The sequence below is a fragment of the Rhipicephalus sanguineus genome, chromosome 5, assembly GCF_013339695.2.
Source record: "Rhipicephalus sanguineus isolate Rsan-2018 chromosome 5, BIME_Rsan_1.4, whole genome shotgun sequence".
NCBI classification, from domain to species: domain Eukaryota; kingdom Metazoa; phylum Arthropoda; class Arachnida; order Ixodida; family Ixodidae; genus Rhipicephalus; species Rhipicephalus sanguineus.
Genome location: NC_051180.1, coordinates 68,787,872 through 68,807,116, shown reverse-complemented (window position 1 = coordinate 68,807,116; position 19,245 = coordinate 68,787,872). Strand labels below are relative to the sequence as shown.

Below are 19,245 nucleotides of genomic sequence, written 5' to 3'. Positions count from 1 at the left end.
GTGTTACGCCGCGAACACGAGGACGGGAAAAACAGAGACAGGGAGAAAGTTTAGTACCTCGCGGAGAACTTCACACACGCAAAGTTAACTAAAAAGAGAAAGTAATGATACCGTCAACTAAGCTTCTAAAAGCGGGTTTAAAGCTTGACGGAGGCATGACTCTACAAACACGAATTTCATTCGGTGAAAGACAGAGAGAAAAAAAACCTGCTGATTTTCTCTCTGCTCAGCATCCCAAAGCATTTTGTGGCTTAGAGAATAAGAAACATAAATGGGAAAGTAAAGAGTGAATAGGGTAAGCTCGTATTCTTGAAACAATAAAGTCTCGAAGATAAAAGCCAGCGGAGGGGGCATAATGAGGAAGTCTTTGGGGCTAGAAAAGAGCGCGCTGTTCTCATTTTGACGAGCGGGCGACGTTTTGTCGTCGTCCGTCGTCTTCCATTGCGATGCGCGGTTCTCTCTTGGCTTGATTACGGAATCCAGAGGACTCCCACCTGCACGCCACGTCACGTGCGACGCTCGAATATTGATGAGGCCTTCCCAGTCCCGTACGCTGGAAAACTGGCAGTTCCTCTGCCCGAGGCGGTGCTTGCTTCCCGAACCGTGCCTGGATGGCTTCGATGGTGGAATGAAACATTTATGCCGCGCAAGAACAATTCCTCGGAAAGGTACGAGTACTACCGCTCGTTTCTATCGTCGTTTATCTTTATATTTTCCTTGCTCGTAATACTAAACGGCTTACGCCTTCTATCATAGGTCTCCTTTTCTGTTTTACGCCATTTTCGTTCCCTTGCCCGAAGCTGCTTTCCGCGGTGAAATTACCCTTGACAGCGAAGGTATCTTCTTAGTTTGCGCACTTTATTTCACGAACGCGGCGCGAAGTTGGGTTGTAGAAAGAAGATTAGTGTTAAACGACTTTTCAGTGAACTGTCGCGTCCCTTTCGCAACTAGAAGAGTGATGTGACATTAATGTTTGATTCGAGCCGCTTTCGCTCACGTTCGAAAATTTCTAGTTACGGTAATTTTATTTATGTACTAGGCTTTATTACCGCTTCCGTCAACGTATAGAATACAACGACCGTGCTTCGATTTCATGTCATGCGAGAGCCTTCGTTTACTGCTGGCCTAGCGATAAAACTGCACCGTAACGCAGCATAAATCTGCCTAAGCAAATAAAGTAACCAAGCAGATTTTAGTGGACACCCCATTTAGCTCATAGCCTGCCACAAAAAAACAAGATTCTATGTAGCTCCCAGTTCCTGGGGAACTACATAGAATAGCTACACAGTTGCTTGGGAGCGGATATGTGGAGGTAGTAGGCAATACAGCTTTCATTAAAAAAAAATCCATTATTATATGCGAATAGCTGGTTGCCGGACGCGTCTCCAAGGTATTCTGGCTCGCAGAAAATGATGAACATTAGACAACAGCGCATACCGCCATTTCGTTTCTTTGAGAAATATGAAGCAACAATACACTTCTAACCCTCCACCCAGTGGCTGGGCATGCGCTTTGATACAGCAAGAGCGCGCGACAACTGCGACTGTGCAAACGTTCACCGAGTGTCTCTACAACAGATATATAAAAAAAGGGGTAAAAAAAGGAAACAGTAGAAGCCATTTAGCCATGGTTCGTAATTACCCGGGCTGTCAACCGCACAATAGAAAAAAAGGCAAAAATCCACCACGGAACAAGTGGTTCTTTCATTTGCATGGGCTGGAGTATATTTCAGGGCTTCGGCCATTGTCTGGTCTGTGCGATGAATGATCAGTGACTGTCGCTTAGACAGGAACAATAATATTCCTCTTACATGAACGTACTTTCTCAAAAGAGCATGTACTGTCGAGTATTTCTAAATGAGCGCCTTTGTACTAGCTAATATTCACCCGTTGAGTCTTGAAGACGACCGGACCTCAAGATCGTTTGTGAACTACCAGCGCAAGTTCGTGTTGTGTGTGTTCACGCTAACTATTCGTTTCTTCTTCTTCTTACCCTAGTCTTGTCATCTCCGCCTTGTATATTATTGCCCCTTTCTCCCACTCCGCATGTAGGGTAGATAGCCAAGCCAGTGCTTGGTTAAGCTCCCTGCCTTTCCCCTTCGTTTCTCCCCTCTTTCTCTTTTTCTCTGTCACCCACTGATTGGACAGCACAGAATATTTTATAATTGGTGAGTGAGACTTGCCACCCATTTGCGCGCAAAAGTTTGTTTTGCCAGGGTGCTCGTTCGCCTTGTGGTTTTAGTACAGGGTTCACTTCCCTCACTTTTTGCACTTCATTTCGTCGTGCAGCACAGCGTTAATTTGGGGTGCTTCGACCAACAAGCCAACCCGCGCTCTCTTACTGCAGCGGGGCCCTTTCCGTTCTCTAGGAGGAGGAGGAGGAAAAGGCAGGAAAGGCAGGAAGGTCAACCAGGCGCACGCTCCGCTTTCTATCCCATGCCGGGGGAAGGAAATTAAGGGAGGAAAATAAAGGGAGATAGAAAGGAGGAAACATACAAAAAATTCGCGTGATCTGCTAACATGCATAAATGGATTTAGCCTGACTTGGTGCTTGTTTCGCTGCGTGTAATCCCGTGCTGTGGTAGTCGACTGGCTGTTAATGTCATGGAAATCAAGCTTTAGATATTTGTAAAGGTAGTGGGTTGTACAACTTGGGAGCCATTGCGGTGACGTGACTTCCATCGTTTGCCTTAGCAAGGAAGAAAATATTGTTGTTGTTCAAAAGGTCTGTACACGTGCCTAAATAAGGAGCGTTGAAATGATAACGGGCGATGTGCATTCATGTACCAAGAAACATTGCGCATTTCACGAAGAGGTCGCATAAGCAGTACACAAACCTCGCGTGACACGAAACTCACCTGATAAAATCACTGAGCGCTGTCGCTTTTACTATAGATCGAAATTGACCATTAAACAGCCTGTTATCTTAAAAGATCCGAAAATGGGCTTGCAAATATAAATAGTATTCACTTGAAACTTCTATCAAATAGAAGCAGTAACCGATCCCGACAAACCGCTTCCAGCGGGCATCGCCAGTGCCAGCTAGCGGAAAGAAAAGTTTGTCTACAATTGCTCTTTCGTCCAAACGTGCTTTCTTCCCAGGGTAGCGGTCACGAAGCCGACTGATTGAGTTACCTGCAACGCTCTTTCTTTCGCGTTCTTCTCACTTTCAGGTGCGTGGTCTGGTTTACAACGGACGGTTGAACACGGCGGCCGAGAAAAAGTTGTTTGCTGCCTCGACGTTTTACCACTTGTTATGAACGTTTGCGTAACCTTTCCGATCTCGACTTCGGTGTCAGCCAGCCTCTCCACCTTGTTAACCCCCTCCTCGGGACCTTAGCCCATGGCGATAGGTCCTTCGCTCTAGCCGCGCTCTTCGATCCCGCCGCCACGGCACCTCGCTTCAAGGTGCACCAATTTCACTAAAATGGTTTGCTGTCTCTCCGGCCGCGTAGGCGAAACGCACCGACGCCACCGTGTTATACTCTCCTCTGCATTACACGGTCACCGAGAGCCCCGCGGCCGTAAGCTGAGCGTGAGAAGCGGCCAGAAAGCGGGAACAAGAGAGATACGGAGCGAGGGAGTATGGAAGAGGGTAAGGCGTGGTTTGTATTAATAATTCCGCGGACATAGCGGCCTCCCCTAATTACTCAGAGCAACGTGATGCGAATAAGCGCGCATCCGCGCGCGGCGTCTCCGACCGAGCCTGAAAAAAACAAAAAAAGAAAGTGGTTTCGTAGTGCTTCTTTCCTGACATCCCCCGCTCTCTTCGTTCTTTCGCGCAGTCTGAAACCCTTTTGCTTCGGGCCTCTTTCCTCTCCCCATCACTTTCCTGTACCCTCCCCCACCTCGCAATGCCTTTCGCGCCGCATCTCCCCATTTTTGTTGTTATCGGGGGGCCGTGGCAAAGCAGCCGATTTGTGGCTTTTTGTACGACCTCCGGCGCTCTCGTCTGCCGTGAGCGGAAAACATTGTGTCCTGTTTAGAGGAGCACTAGCTGGCAGTGGTAGTATAGACTTCGCCTGCGTCGCGCGCTTTGTACGCAAGAACAGTAGGCTGCGCCCGTCGCGTCGTGAGTTGCTTCGCTTAGGTGCACCCCCCCCCCCTCCCCACCAACTCTCCACCCGCACCAGTTCTCCTGCTCGAGCACACCCGTCGTACCTTCCACCCCGTTGTTGTTTTTTGTCCATGTCGCTTCTCTTCTACACACACGGCTCATTGCTGCCTCGAGAGTTAGTATCGCTAGATCTCTTTTCTTTTCTCCTCATTTTTTGCCGCCTCTCGCTGTCACGCTTCTTGTTTTACTCCTCTGAAGTGCAAGCTACTCTCCTCGAAAAGTAAGGCGTCGAGTAGGCGTGTGCTGCGCTATCGCGGCTCTCCCGGTGGGCCATTCTCACGGGATGCTCGCCGTGTACGGCATTCGACGGGTGATGCACCGTTATGTAAGCGTGGTCAGGTGATTGCGTATGGAAGACGCGCGGGATATTGAGACGAAGAGGGGGGGGGGGGGGGGGCGTGCAAGCAGAGGGGAAGTTTGTGCTGAAGAAACGAGATGAGTCTTGGGCACCGGTTTAACTTTTCCATTTGCGCTATCGGTGTGGGGAGCACAGAGCAGAGAATGGTTTCAATACGGGCTCGAAGCCTTCACGAAGCTAATTTCTTAGACACCTTGAGTGAGTGGGCGCTAGTCTGCCCGAAAGGATAATAAGGATAAGAGCTTTGTAATGGACTTTCTTTATTCTGCGATAAAAGAACAAAAAATACATTCAAGAAAACCATGAAACAAACCGCTATTGCCAACGCCAACAAAAATTAACTACTCCTGTAAGTCTGCGCAGAGCGCAGTATAAAATAACGAGAGTAAACCTACTTCGCTGCCGTAATTCATTCGCGGACGTAATTATCTTGCGCGAAAGGACGCGAGCCGAGAGTGGGCCAAATACAATTACCTGCCTTGTTTTTGTTTCGGTGTTTCCACGGGGCCATCGTTTCACTCTTTACCCCACTCACGTGTACACCTGGCTGAGGGAATAAGGGCTCTTCATTTTCTATTATTACACCCTTTGTAGAGTCACGCGCAGGTGTTAATATGGGGCACGACGCGCGTGATTTAGTATCTCGTAGTGCTTGTGGAAATATCAAGTTTGCCTCGCTTTTTCTTTTTCTTGCGTCGAATGTTTGTTCAAGTTGGTGGACCATGTTTAATTAAGCATAATATGTACGGATGAGAGGATAGGTGTTGGTGGTTTTACAGTGATGCCTGTTCAAGAGGGTTGAGCGCCATTCGTGGATTCATTGAGCTCATGCGCGAAGCTTCTTACACAGGCGAAGTGCTGGTAAGGTACAGCCATGAGCAATACGAGATCGAACGCTGCCATTGCCTTTTCAAGGTCATAGTGGCTGAAGGCAGCTGGCAAGCGCAATAGTGTCCATAACACTAATTGCGTAAAGTTATCTCTTGCAATTCAATACGTCCCACTCATATCGGTACATTACGAGTAATGGTTGATTAAACATGAATGCGGTGTTCCCTCTTATATTGCTCACGAGTGTACTTGAACACGTGAACTGGTACGATGAATCGTCTCGCAATTTTCTCGTAGCTTTCTGCACTACTTTTTAATATATTTCATGTCGAAGATGAGCGAGTCGCACTGAATGCCGTCATCGAAAAGGAAAAGAAAGAAACGTTTCTGATTCAGCAGTCGCGTTCTCGTTAATTTGCGTGACCATCTTATAAACAAAACGGTGGTGCAGCTACGTGAATGACTAGATACTATGATGCTGCGAAATAATTAATGTTGAATTGAAAATTGTAGTGACGGAAAATGTCGCAGCTATCTGCAAGAGGATTAAGACGTTTTCAACCCTAGGGGAACAATTCTAAGGAGAAATACCAACGATCAACGTTTAGTCGCTCTGAAAGCTTGCGCTCATTTTCAATGACACATTTCGCCATTCCCTATCGCCCTATTTTTTCATCAGTGCTGCTTTCTGCTTTTGTAAGCGTTTCTTCTACAATGTTCTATTAATTTTGCAATCCATCAGCAAAACACTTAAATGTGCGTAAGAATAACGCGCATAAAATGTTAGTATAAAGCGCGAGATCCTATATAGTGACACAAGATAGGAAATGAGGAGGAGTGTTTGTGAAAACTTTGGGCGTGTTTGTATATGAGTGAGTGGCAGTTCGCAGAAAGGAAAACGGGGCGCTTATCTATTTCGCTCATTCGGCATTGCCCCGTTCAGAAGTGGAGGTTGGGCTGAAGCCCGTGGCTTCTGTTTCACTCTCTCTTCTTACTCGTTACTCTTCTTTCACTATTTTGTGTCCAACCCCTCTGCATCCCACGAGTGTCGTTGAGGCGCCTCGCTCATAAACATGTGTTAAACTCGCCGAAAACACTCCCCTCTTTTCACACGGCAGGAGGGTGGGTCCCTTGAGGATAGGCCAGTGGGGTGGCAGGGTAGACAAAAGCGAGCGGCGAGGAGCAGCAAATGTACCAGAGGAGACGCCGGAAATAAATGGCCTTCTAACTGCAGCTCTGACTTGGCCTCACGCGCTTTCTTTATAATTTTTCTTACTTTTCCTGGCGTGCCTTCCCTTGCTTGAACAAGCCGACAGAGAAACGTCGGCGGATCCTTGCCTCGGGGTTTCAATAGTGCCTGCCTGTGCGTACATACATGGCACGTCGACAATCTTCTCAACTTAGATGGATTCCTGCTTCTTTAAATCTTACTTATCTTTATATTTTTGTTTCGAGGGGTGGCGATCTCACGGGCACCGTGCGTCTTTCTCTTAAAAATATGTTTCCCAATCCGTTAATGTCCAACACATTCTCGATTCGCCCATGGTCTCTACGACCCGGATTCTTCTCGGCAGTATTTCGAGCGGGGGTGAGAAACGAAAATAAAACGGTATAGAGTGAGACGCCAACCTTCTTTCTGGTCGACACCGCAGGGACTCGGCAGAATAGAGTTCAGTCCCGGGTCACGGATCTCCGAAGTGCATTTCTTTCTCGTGCTTTCGTGCCTCCTTGCTGTGTACCTGATGTCCTTTGTATTTGGCCCGGCTTCGTTGCTTATTCTGGGTTTTCGGAGAGCCTGTTAAATGTTCCTTTCGTCGACACAGCTGGCACCCTACGCGTGGGCGCGGTGTCACGTCTTCTGTAGCCACCTTGTTACCTTCTACCGTCGTGAGCAAAATACAAGAAAAAAAAAGCCGACGAGAGAACAGAAGTGAGGACGAGTTTGGCAGGTTAGCGTAGCGGCTTCTTCTGCAGTTTCGCTATTTTCGGATCAGTGTGGAAAGTGTGCGCAATAATTCGAATGACAACTGCTGCAATACCAAGAGAAGGGAGTAAGTTGCAGTTGTCAAGGCTTCCTGCAAACGTGTGCTTTATTTTGCCTATCGCGCAAGATCTTAACTGTGCCACGCCATCATATCGCTTTTTGCAATAATATTCCAGTAATCCATCAGAGAACAGGAAAAATGGCGTGCTATATATATGTCGTTCATTACTTGTTATCATGGCGATATGTCCGATTTGTAAGAATAGTTAATCTTCGAGGTTAACCTATTGAGCTGGTTTCGCGGAGAAATATTGAACAATACTTAGACGCCCAGCGCGCTAAAAGAGACAGCAAAACGCAAATGTAACTTTTTGTAAAATATTTCCTTTGCTCTTGTATTAATTTATCCCACGGATACGCACACTTTACACGCTCACGTTGGAGGAAGGTCGGGCGAACATGGCTAAAGGCGTTCAAGATGCTCACTGCAAACTGACAATTCTTCACTATCGCTATATCACGTCTCGCGTGTACACTGGTGATATAAAATGAGTAAAGAAAATAGTTTTTTTCGATAACTAGGCATTCTTTAAAAGGAACAAAAATCACAGCATATCCACGGAGTGAATGATGATGAGTGGGCGAAGCTGCGGAGGTTCATCGGTAAACCGTGAATCTTCCGTGAATTCTGCCCAGTACATCATCACCGACGTGAGATCGGGCGCGTTTATACTAAAGGTTCGATGAGTTATGACGACCTGCAGCGCACTTTAATTTTACATGTACGCTGTGAATTTTCATTGTTTATAAAACCACTGCTTTAGAAAACATCTGGCGTCTTTCGTTAAGCAGCTGGCGTCTTTTCGTTTTGCTTTAGAAACATCTGGCGTTCTTTCGTTTTGCTTTTAGAAAACATCTGGCGTCTTTCGTTGGTTTATTTCATCAATCAACGGCGTTTTGAACAAAATTTTTATTGTTTAATCACGCACAGGAGAAATATCACCAGGCACTACCTTGGAGGTAAACAATGGCTGCTAATGAGAATGAGAGACAGAAGAAGTCGGCTTTTAGCTAACACTTACACTTCTACTTCTACTAACGTTTCCTACTGGAACATGCCAATGGCTGCTAATGGGGAATGAGAGACAGAAGAATTCGGCTTTTAGTTAACGCGCACGCTGCGAATTTTTTATTGTTGAACAACGCACAGGAAAAATCTCCCACCGGCACCACCTTGGAGGTCAAGATCTGGTACTAGCGTTACGACTGGTTACGCACTACTACGAGGGACGAACGGGTGCCACGTTAAGGAGCTTCGCCCCTAATATTCGTCCGCCCATTCGTAGCCGTATCACTTTCAAGGTCTGACGCTGCCAGCAGTTTTCGAGGGCTTGCACTGGAGATCCTGCTCGCTCCATGGTGCCCACCAAGCAGCCGAACCAACCGGACCAATCGTCAACGCCACCTGTCCTTTTTGATGCATCTCTGTATGCCAACTGGACTCCGCCGAAGAGAGGCCACACTGCTTTATCGCTTATGGCTAGGCGTGGCATTTACGAAGTCCTATTCCTTTCGGATTGGAATGGCCGACAACGCTCTTTGCGATGCCTGTCGTTGCGAGGAGACCCTACACCACGTCCTGTGCGACTGTCCGGCATATAATGTTCAGAGACAGTCATTGGCGTCCGTTCTAGCACGCCTTGACAGTAGACAAATGTCTGTTGAAACAGTTCTTGCATGCCGTCAACAGAAGACATCACAGCTGAAGGCGACGAAGGCAATGCTGAGGTTTTTCAGATAGACGAACTTGGACAAGCGGCTGTGACAGAAATGTCGCGTACCACGCAAGAGTGACGGACTGATTCTGTGTGTGCAGTGTCATGCGCTATCTTTCTATCTTTCTCTCTCTCTTTCCTCTCCATCTTTAATCTCCCCCACCCTGTCCCCATGTGTACGATAGCAAACCGGTGGTCCTATACTGGTTAACCTCCCTGCCTTTCCTTCTCTATTATTTCTTCTCTATATTTAAAAAAAAACACCAATATAAACGGACAGTAAAGAGAAAGCGTACGACCCGTAAGGCTAGTGTGTAATTCTTTAAGAAGTCTATCTTCGCAAATACGTTATCGTAGGTTTGTCTTTACAACAGAAAATGTAGCAAGATTCCTTCTGAACTACGTGCCGAAACTTCATTACCTGAATGCCGGTTTGACATCAGGCATTTCAATGTCTTATAAATTTAACTAGAGAGGTTCAATAGATTATCCTGAGACTTCTAATATTAGTTTTGCGGCTCCCAACGCACACAACGTCGTTTATTCCTAGCAATAAGCAATTATGTAGGTTCTACCAGGCGCCATTGAAATTTATTATGGCGTGGCGCTTTGGTGCGGCAATCTCAAGGTGATGTAGTCACCTGTATTTTATTTTTGCGAATTTTTTGTATTTCTTTTTGCGAGCAAGCGGCCTTATTGCAGGTGCGGCGGCGTGGATACATATAAGAACACGGCGATGCGCAACTTCAACATAGGCCGCATCCCACTTCACCACCCGCCAGACACCGAACACACACAGACAAGCAGCGGAATCGGCGAGGTCTGCGTTGCACACATCAATCTGAATAAAATGGACATTGCGCTCGCCGCCATCCACGTGAGAACTGTCTACACCCCTTCCAAACATGCACACGGGTTCGTGAAACGTGCGTGAGTTCTACATCATAACGGACAAGCATAAGCACTTCATTTCGGCTTACCGCGTCTGGTGTTGGTAATACCTATGTTTCTGTTGGCATCGTTACGCAACTGTAAATAACTGGTTATATAACGCATGTGCGATTCTTCAACATCTGTATGCGCCTATACCATGTGCGCCTACCTTTAGCGTCATTTTAGCAAACCGGACGTTCTTCTGGTTAACCTCCCTGCCTTTCCTCTTCTCTCTCTCTCTCTCTCTCTGTAACGTCTCGCTCGATGTAAAAATTTACACCACATTCAACTTCCTGCCGCATGTTTCGCATTACATAGATTCAAGCGGTACGTGGGATCTGCTGAATTTTCTTGCTTACTAAGCATTTTCTCGAGACAAAGTAGCGCTCACGGTATTGTATAAGGGTAACTTGCTAATACGGGAAAAATGGCTTTTGTTTTCAGTGTCCCCTTAAATGTCCTAAGTAAAAAGTTCAATTAATTTAAAACTAAATATTGTCTTAGGTTAAAAGTAAAAAAAAAAATGTTCGCGGCATGGAATACCAAATAATCCGAACCAACGTCCAGGCCTGTCCCAACTGGCTTCGCCTTTTTACTTTGTTGTCTAACAGAAATGCACGCTTTACAAGCAACCGCATGCAGCGGTGTTAGACAAACCACTCTGGCAAAACATAATGATGGTGTTGCAACTGCAAAAGCTTAACTCAGAGGCGCAGAATTGCGTTCCACGTGTGTAATTGTAAAGCAGCAATAAGGTGCAAAAGAAAAAATAACACATCCAATAACATATCACTCTTAGTCTCGCAATTGGCTTCGCCTTTGTACTAACCTATCTTACAGAAAAGCATGCTTTACAAGGAAATGCTTACGGAAGGGATTATGAAGTTTGATATTTTATTATCTCAGCGCGACACGACGACTATTCGATGGCAGAAAATAGGGTACCGCGTGTGTAATATTATTGTGATATAAATGCGCTAAGGAAATAAAGTTTCGAGCAATAACAACTTAATTTATGAAAATGACTTGAGTCGTGCTTCATTTCGCTAGACATGCTCCTCGGTATGATAGCTGCAATGATGACAAATATTGTGAAATTGATGGCCACGCCGTTATGCCTACATTCTGACCAGTTGTTCCGGAAGATGGTCGCTGTGCGCCTCATTATTTGAAGTGGTTGGGGCTACTACCTGCAGCTATGCCATACCAGTCTGCTATTCAAATGATCTCCTTTCGCTGTCGAGTTACATCGCTGCCATTGAGAAATGTGAGGCTTTGTATTCGGGCAATTATTTTTTCTCATAATTGCTTTTGAGTATTCACGCAACTACTAAAACGCTTCTCTCGTTTTCTTTTTTAGTAGTATTTTAACCGACACAGTTACGACCCTGCCTGCTTTTAAAACTAGGTGAATACACGGTCTTTGATCAACGATCAATGATACTTGATTGTAAAAGTGAACAGATGTCAGTGAGTCGACGATAGAAAACACGGCGAATTCCGCTCTGCATGTTTTGTTTTGATGTAAGTAAGACGAGATCGCCAGGTGAGTAGTTAGGGCTTCAATACATTCATCGATGTGCAGACATTCATCAAGTATAAGAAGATAAACTACGCGACGCGCATGCGTAAGTTTACTGGCCTGTTCGTTACAAAAAATACAATCTCGGCTGTGCACTAAGAAATGCCTTTAAAGATCGACATGGCTTATTTGATGCCAGTACCGCTCACCTTCACTGTTCATTCCCGCGTCGTTAAAGAGAAGAAGGGAGGAGTGTTACAGAAATTCTTGTTCGTCAACCAGCTTTCTTTCTAGCCAGGGCACCAGAGGCTGATAAAACGGTACAGAAAGGTTTACTCCTTCGGATAAAAGGATAATCATTGAGCTTTAGAGAATGCTCTGGCCCGATAGAATGAAGAAACACTGGGTGCAAAGGCTCACGGAAATGTAGCAAAAAAGTGCAGAAATTCAGTGCCAGAATATTGTTATCCTCCAGATTTGCGAACTTACAGATAAAATAACGCACAAGAAAGAGGTCATTGAATGCTGACGAAAATTTCACTATAATATGACTGAATGGCCTTCTCCATTATTGCTTATTACCTGGCCATTTTATGCATCATACTATTGAATACCATGAGCACCATGTACGCACCCTGATGAGGTATTCTAGTACGCTGATGTCCCTCTAGTGAAGAAATGTGTATTAGGTATCTGTCCCGTGCAAGGTTTTAGCACTAATCTAAGAAGGTATACTCCCGTAAAATGCACGTACCATGATGAGCGATGTGTAGGTGCCATTCTTTCGCAGTCGCTAATGACCACAGCATTCGGAAGCTGCTGACAGTTCCTATGCGATCGATATAAACGAAGCTATATTTTGTGCCATAGGCGGTTACAACAGAAAGAAGGCTGCTAATGTCATCCATTGTAATGGACGTGTATAAATCGGACACTGAAAGGGCTGGCACGATTAGAAAGGTGCAAGTGAACGATGGGTCGGTAGTAAGACTAAATATTGCCGGCGCCATGTGAGATATCAGGGAAAGTTAGGCACACCGCCGCCTTCTATGCTAATAAGCAAACTAAACCTGTGCTAGCTGATATAGGCTCGTTATCGTCCAGTGGCGCCAGCGACATTCACTTATGGGATGTCGATGTAAAAAAAAAAAATCTAAATTCAAACATCCATGCCCGGAGTTTAATATTACACAGAGGTCTTCAGCTTACTCAGGCCAAGCTTTATACCATCAACGAGTGCGTTACGAAAATGAGACCAATTTATCATTGTTCACTGTCCTCTTGAGCAAATACGAATGTTTCTTGACTTCAGCTTGCATAATTATTTAAAGTTAGTTAAACAGATAACCTTTAAAGTATTCCGTCAAACGAACGCAATACATTTAAGAGAGACATCTTAGAGCCTATGGAGATAATTTTTTTCCGGGATAATAGCAACAACATACCCGTCACAGTGGTCTAGTGGTTATGGCGCTTGACTGCTGACCCGCAGATCGCCGGATCGAATCACGGCCGCCGAGGCTGCATTTTCGGTGGAGGCTAAAAATGCTACAGGCCCGTGTGATTACATTTAGGTGCACATTAGAGGACCTCGGGTGGTCGCCAATTCCGGAGCCCTACCCTACGGCGCCTCTCATAATCATATCGCGGTTTTAGGACGTAAAATCTCAACAATTATTATTAAGGTAATGTACAGACAGGGGTTTAACCGGTTGAAACTTCTTGTTTTGCGACACTACACTGGGAACCAGGAAAAAGGGGCAGGAATGCTTTGACCGAAACGAATTTGCAACTGAACTCTTTCCAATCGTGGCGATTATCGCCAGACCGGAAATGGGTTATGTTTTAGCTGCACGGCTATAAATGTCATAAAGGAGTGCTAGCTTCTAACCATATCTATTCGTACCAGTAATATACATGCTTTAAATTGTAACATTTGATCTTTCCTGCACGACACAGAAGTTTGACACTAAGGGGACTTCTTACATTGCAGGTATCCTTGGCTTGCGCATCGTGTCACTGGACGTGCCTCAGCGTGTGAGCGTGGGCCGGGAAGCGTTGCTAAAGTGCGCCTATGACCTCGAGGGGGACCTTCTGTACTCTGTGAAGTGGTACAAGGACGACATCGAGTTCTTCAGATACGTTCCCTCCGATAGGCCACCCGGCCAGTACTTCGAAGTGAACGGCATTCGAGTAGACGTAAGTACCATTTGAACTTTTCTAGTGGCGCAATTATTACTGAAAGCCTGCCTTCTTCTCAGTAACAAGAGTTGCCAGAAACGGGATGGGGAGGGGGGCGTTCAAACCACCCGAAAGCTTTCAGTTTTAAATATGTATATAAACACGCACACATACAAACACACGCAAGAATATATATAACGGGTGATTGAAATCCCCACGAAAAAAATTTCTGGCTACGCCCCTGGTTATAGCAGATTCCATAAGACACCGCTTCGCTTCATCCGCAACACCGGTCTTACATAACACATCTAATACACATGTACACGCAACTACGCCTTAAGGGCAAGTCTATATCGCTACGAAAAAATAAATCACTTTGCATCGGAATAATTCGCTTTGCATCGGACATAGTGTAGGAGCACGGAACAATGTTTTAGTTTTACGCCCTTGCCTGATGGCAATAGTGCTTTCTTGACACACATTCTTGTTTCGAACCTCGCCGGATGCACGTACTGCTGTGATCATTTTTTATGATGTCAACATAGTGTTTTCGTAAACAACATAATAAACATATCAGCATGAATTCGTTCGACATATTAAAAAGCGCAAGCTTCAAAGCTAGATAAAACGCGATGCATATATCAGATACCTTCAACGCATACACTGTAAAACGAATGTTGCTAGACAGACCGGTATTAATGTATCGCTGGCAGTATTAGCCTACGTTGGTAAGTAACATGCACAAGTACACTCATTGAACCATGAAGAGAAGGCGCTAAGGTGTTTGTATTGCTAGCAGCTTCTTCACTACTGAAACGTTCCGTATGGGATTGCAATATTTCCATATGGTTCCATACGAGTCTTACGAAAACATATGGAAAATATATGAAAAATACATAGACTTTATGTGGATTACACAAGGGAACACAAAAATCATTGGAATCGCATATGTAACGTTTGAATAAGCTGACTCATGATAGAACTACAAATGAAGTACACGAGAAGGAGGCTTCTCAGCAAGCAATACACAACACCGGCCTAACGGCGCACATCTAATACGCATAAACACGCAAAATAGTATGCCTTACGGGCAAACCTATAACCACCCCCCCCCCCCCAAAAAAAAAAAGAAGCGTACGATTGATGTTCCTTGAAAGATTTAACAGTTTTACATCCTGTATTTACATCCTATATTTAACAAATCATCCTGACGTATTTATTCGACAAACTTGGTGCAAGATTTGGGAGTAATGTGATTGTACCATAGCTTGCAAATCTGACTTAAGGTGGGGCCGAGAGCTCCAGTTCGCCGTAATGAATTCACTTTCACTGCTTTGTAATGAACGCGAGCTATGGCGACGAATCAGCGCTTGTGCTTCTTACAAATTAATTTCAGTATGTTAAGGTTATCTTGCGTTTTATGGTAAATGGAACGAGAAACTGAAGAACAAGCGGGCATACTTGAGTTGCCACTAATTGGCAACGAACAGGACAGCATTCTTACGAGCTTCAGGTATACGATTTTTACATGGGCATAATGAAATTACATCCAGCGCACTCTGTAGAGTCTGCGTGCACCGAAGCTTTCGTGTTGCGATAATTTAAATGCAATGAAAGTTACTTTTCATACCAGGTTGGCAGCTTCACATATTAGTGCAGCGCTATCTGTGTACAGGATGAGCCGACATTTTATGCGAGTGGCGTACCTACAAAGTGGGTGTTGTCTGCCTATATCGTCATCGCATTGAAAGGTGGAAATAATTTCGTCGCGCAAATTGCACTGCTCTCAACTACAGAGTTCATACGTTCCTCGTCCTTTCTTCGTGTATTCTATTTTCTCGCAGATGCTTCGCTCAGTAAACGGCAGCGTGTTCATCCGCGGCATGGATGCCGCTTCGGAGGGCACTTACAAATGCGAAGTCTCCGCGGATGCACCCTCGTTCCAGACAATCTTCGCCGAGAAGATGATCAGGGTGGACTGTGAGTGTCTAAAAAACTAAGTGTAGCAGTGGGCTTGACTGTGATGGTTGGTGCGTAATGAAAGGGAACAAAACAGTGCTTTGGGCAGGACGAAGTGAAGATGACTGACATGGTGCTAACAACCAACTAACTTTTATTGCAATACAGCCGCAATATAAAGAAAGCAGGAGTCTGCGTATTTCGCCGCAGTGGTTTAGCGGTTACGGTGCTCGGCTGGTGAACCGAAGGTGGCGAGTTCAGTCCCAGCCGCGGCGGTCGCATTTCGATGGAGGTGAAATGCTAGAGGCTCATCCACAGTGCGATGTCAGTGCGCGTTAAACAATACCAGATGGTCGAAATTTCCGGAGCCCTACACTACGCGTGCCTCATAATCATACCGTGGTTTTCCTACGTAAAACCTCAGATGTTATTAGGAGTCCGCACATACACATTCGATATCCCTTCACAACAGTGAAATTAGATGCCTATCGGAAAATAGGGCGGGAGTTTCCAGAGAAGGTGATCGATACGATATCTTTACTGTGTAGCCAGTTTCATGTATGCGCATATAATGCCTTTCGTTTTGTTGTCTGCGCAAGTTCCTGCTTCCGATATATTGCAATTTTTACTGCAATAAACTTCGGCCGTTAATCAACGCCGTGTCTGTCGTCTTCAATTCGTTCTGTCTAAAGTGCTCTGTTCCCTTTATTTAAATAACTGACCTTTACTGTAGGAATACAACATACAATAAGGTCACAGAACGCATCTGATCAAGCCTTTGTTCTTTGAATCAAAATGCATATATGAAATGGCAAAGGGAACTTGAAGTGTGGCGAAAGAAAACTTGTCATCGGAAGGAGCCGAACCCACGTACTCTACATTACACGCGGTATCTTGTACCATTGAGTTACGCTGATTCGTGCTAAGGCAACGCTTAAGTGAGTTATTTGGTGATATTAAGCATATAGAGCATGTCGAACCTTCTTTAAGACTGCGCGAGGGCTCGAGAGTCTATCTAACAAATATCGTAGGCGTTTTTCTGACAAGTTATATCAGCTGTTGCGTGGATATCGTAGTTCGCAAATCTCTCATTCAGGTAAAAGTCGTGTCTATCGCTTCCATTGTTTGACACAGCCACCTTCCATTAATACGCTTCTTTGCTCCCCTTAATGGTGCGTGGAATAGGAGGTGTTAACAACTATGGGTATTTTCGTCATTTTTAACACTTTTACAACAGAGCTCTTATGGTCGAGGTTTCCCGTGTGCTGTGGATAGAAAATTGTCATCATCATTAACCGGCAGGCGCTCAATGACCGCCCAAGCATTCTGTAGAGACCGTTAACAAGAGAAGCTGAAAGGCGCCTGCCAGCTCGACTCAGTGCGATCTGCTCTAATTTTTTTCCCTAGAGTGATTAACTTTCTATGTCTTTTACTGATTATCGAACGAAGAAACAGCGCTAGAGAAGGAAGAAGACGAGAGAACGCACACACGGCACTGACTAACAAGCATATTTTATTGCGTTTATTTATTCTTAGTCAGCGCCGTGTTTGTGTCCTCTCGTCTTTGTCCTGTTCTAGCGTTGTTTCTTCGTTCAAAAATCACTATGCATCAACCAGCCCAACTCAAGACGCTAATATGTCTTTTACTTCTTCACACAGCCGGCTCTTCTAGTCAGCTGAGGACGTCCGGTCTCGCCTGGGCACTGGTCGCCGCCGTCGGATGCCTCACGTCTTTGCTTCGGTGGCGCACCACGTGAAGTATGCCCGCTCTAATACCACGGCGTCAAATGGCCTCGCCTGCCATAGCCAGCAAGCCAGCCAACAAGCCAGCCGGTCAGCCGCCGCCACGTGCGTGGTTACAAGAGTCACACGACAGACTTCAAACAACTTCACCTGCGCGTGTGGCACGGCCTCGCTCTGCAGCCGAGAAGCAGCAGTGCGAGCGGGGGCCTAGGCATTGGGTTAAGCGTCTTTATGCCCAGTGACAGTACCGCTGTTTTTCTGCAAACCTAAATGATGCGAGACTTTATGTTCGCGAGAGGCACACTGACGTTTGCTTCAACAAGGAGTGCTGGAGCAGCGAGAGAAGAAATGAAGCTACTGACGGGAAAGGCTGAGCGATGCGAAGAAAGCGCTGTGCCGCTCTTATTCTATTGACACTACCAGCTCGCCAGAATTGCGCGCCAACCGTCAAAGACTTTGCTGTTGCTTTGCCTAGGCCATGCATTGTATTTCAGGCTGCGTCTCCTTGAATCTCTCCGAACTCTCCCATGATGGCACTTTCAAAGTATGCCATCTTACTTCACGCATTTCTTTTTCACGTCCCTAGACGTAAGTAGGGAAAAAACTATTCGATGTTTTTTTCTCTTGGATCTGTGATGACGAAGATGTTCTAGTCACTACACCAACGATCTTTTGTTGATTGTTTTATTTTCTGTGCACGATCAGAAGGTCATAGGGTGATGAAAGGGATTGAGGTATTGATGCGTAAAGAATTGCGTAAGCGTCGGAGAATGAAATCTCGACTCGCAGGGGAAATGGATTGTCGACGTCGAAAAAAGGGTTTATTTCGCTGTCAGGCTGCTTCCATTATTCCTATAGACTCACTCCGACTCGCTCACGAAGCGAAGATACTCAATGGCTGGTGACTGGGAAGTTTCATTATACGAATATAATGACTAAAAAGTTGGCTTCAAGACGATTATGTAAAGGCTTAGAAAAGAAACATCACTCACTGCAAGAGTGTAACTAATTTAGGGGGACTTGCTAAGGGACCTTTATTGGCCGTGCTTTACAAAAGCGGACACTTTCGCAATGTTTAAACGATACTGAACTTGATTACTAGCGGGATGTCTCCGTCTAGTATGGTTTTCTTCTTTTGTGCATGTCAACAAGAAAACGAAGAAATGAATTTCTAGCCTCTTGGCTGCAGTCACTCTAGCTGCTTGCACAGTTTACAAGCGGTACAGTGTTTGTTGTTGGTTTGCCGCTTGTTCGAGCTTAGCTCCACCCACACTTACATCTATGAACTAGGGCATAAAAAAAGAAGAAAAAAAAACAACGTTTCCAACGCGTCGAAACCAAGATGCAGCGCAGTGTAGGTTCTGAAACAGTATTGTGCTGTTCATGGAATGTTATCTTGTGTAAATAGCACGAAGAGCCAATATTGAAATTCTGCTGCCCTCTAAATGAAGCGCTTGATTCGAGTGAATGTTTAAACGATGGATTTAAATGTGTCCTTCACTAATTCCTTCGCACTTCAAATAAAGCTCTATTGAAATTTGCCTCTCTGTCATTCTCAAAGTGTATGTCCTATGTGCGTGTATACGAACTCACTTGGCAATTGCACGAGCATAAATTTTAGACAGACAAATTAGCATCTCATGGCTGTTTACGTCACAGAACCGACAGCCTGCTTCAATGGAGCACAAAGTTAACACGGACATGTTATGGTAACGCTGAAGTCGTAATAAATTGATGAATTACTGAATATATAAATCAAGGTACCAGAAACATTGAGAAGGTATAAGAGAAGCCGTAGTTGAGAACATGGTTCGTATTAAGGCGAAAGCCTTGGATGCCTCAT

The 19,245-nt window shown here is 45.3% G+C and overlaps 1 protein-coding gene across 1 annotated transcript in view; it reads left to right on the top strand.

Annotated features, from left to right (window-relative positions):
• Positions 1-18,922, top strand: part of LOC119393724 (uncharacterized) — a 64,035-nt gene extending 45,113 nt beyond the window's left edge. The window contains exons 2-4 of the mRNA XM_037660844.2: positions 13,513-13,718; positions 15,545-15,680; positions 17,319-18,922. Of these exons, the coding sequence (XP_037516772.1) occupies positions 13,513-13,718; positions 15,545-15,680; positions 17,319-17,416 (440 nt within the window). The 3' untranslated portion in view covers positions 17,417-18,922. The remainder of the gene's footprint in view (positions 1-13,512; positions 13,719-15,544; positions 15,681-17,318) is intronic.
• Positions 18,923-19,245: the final 323 nt, after the last annotated feature.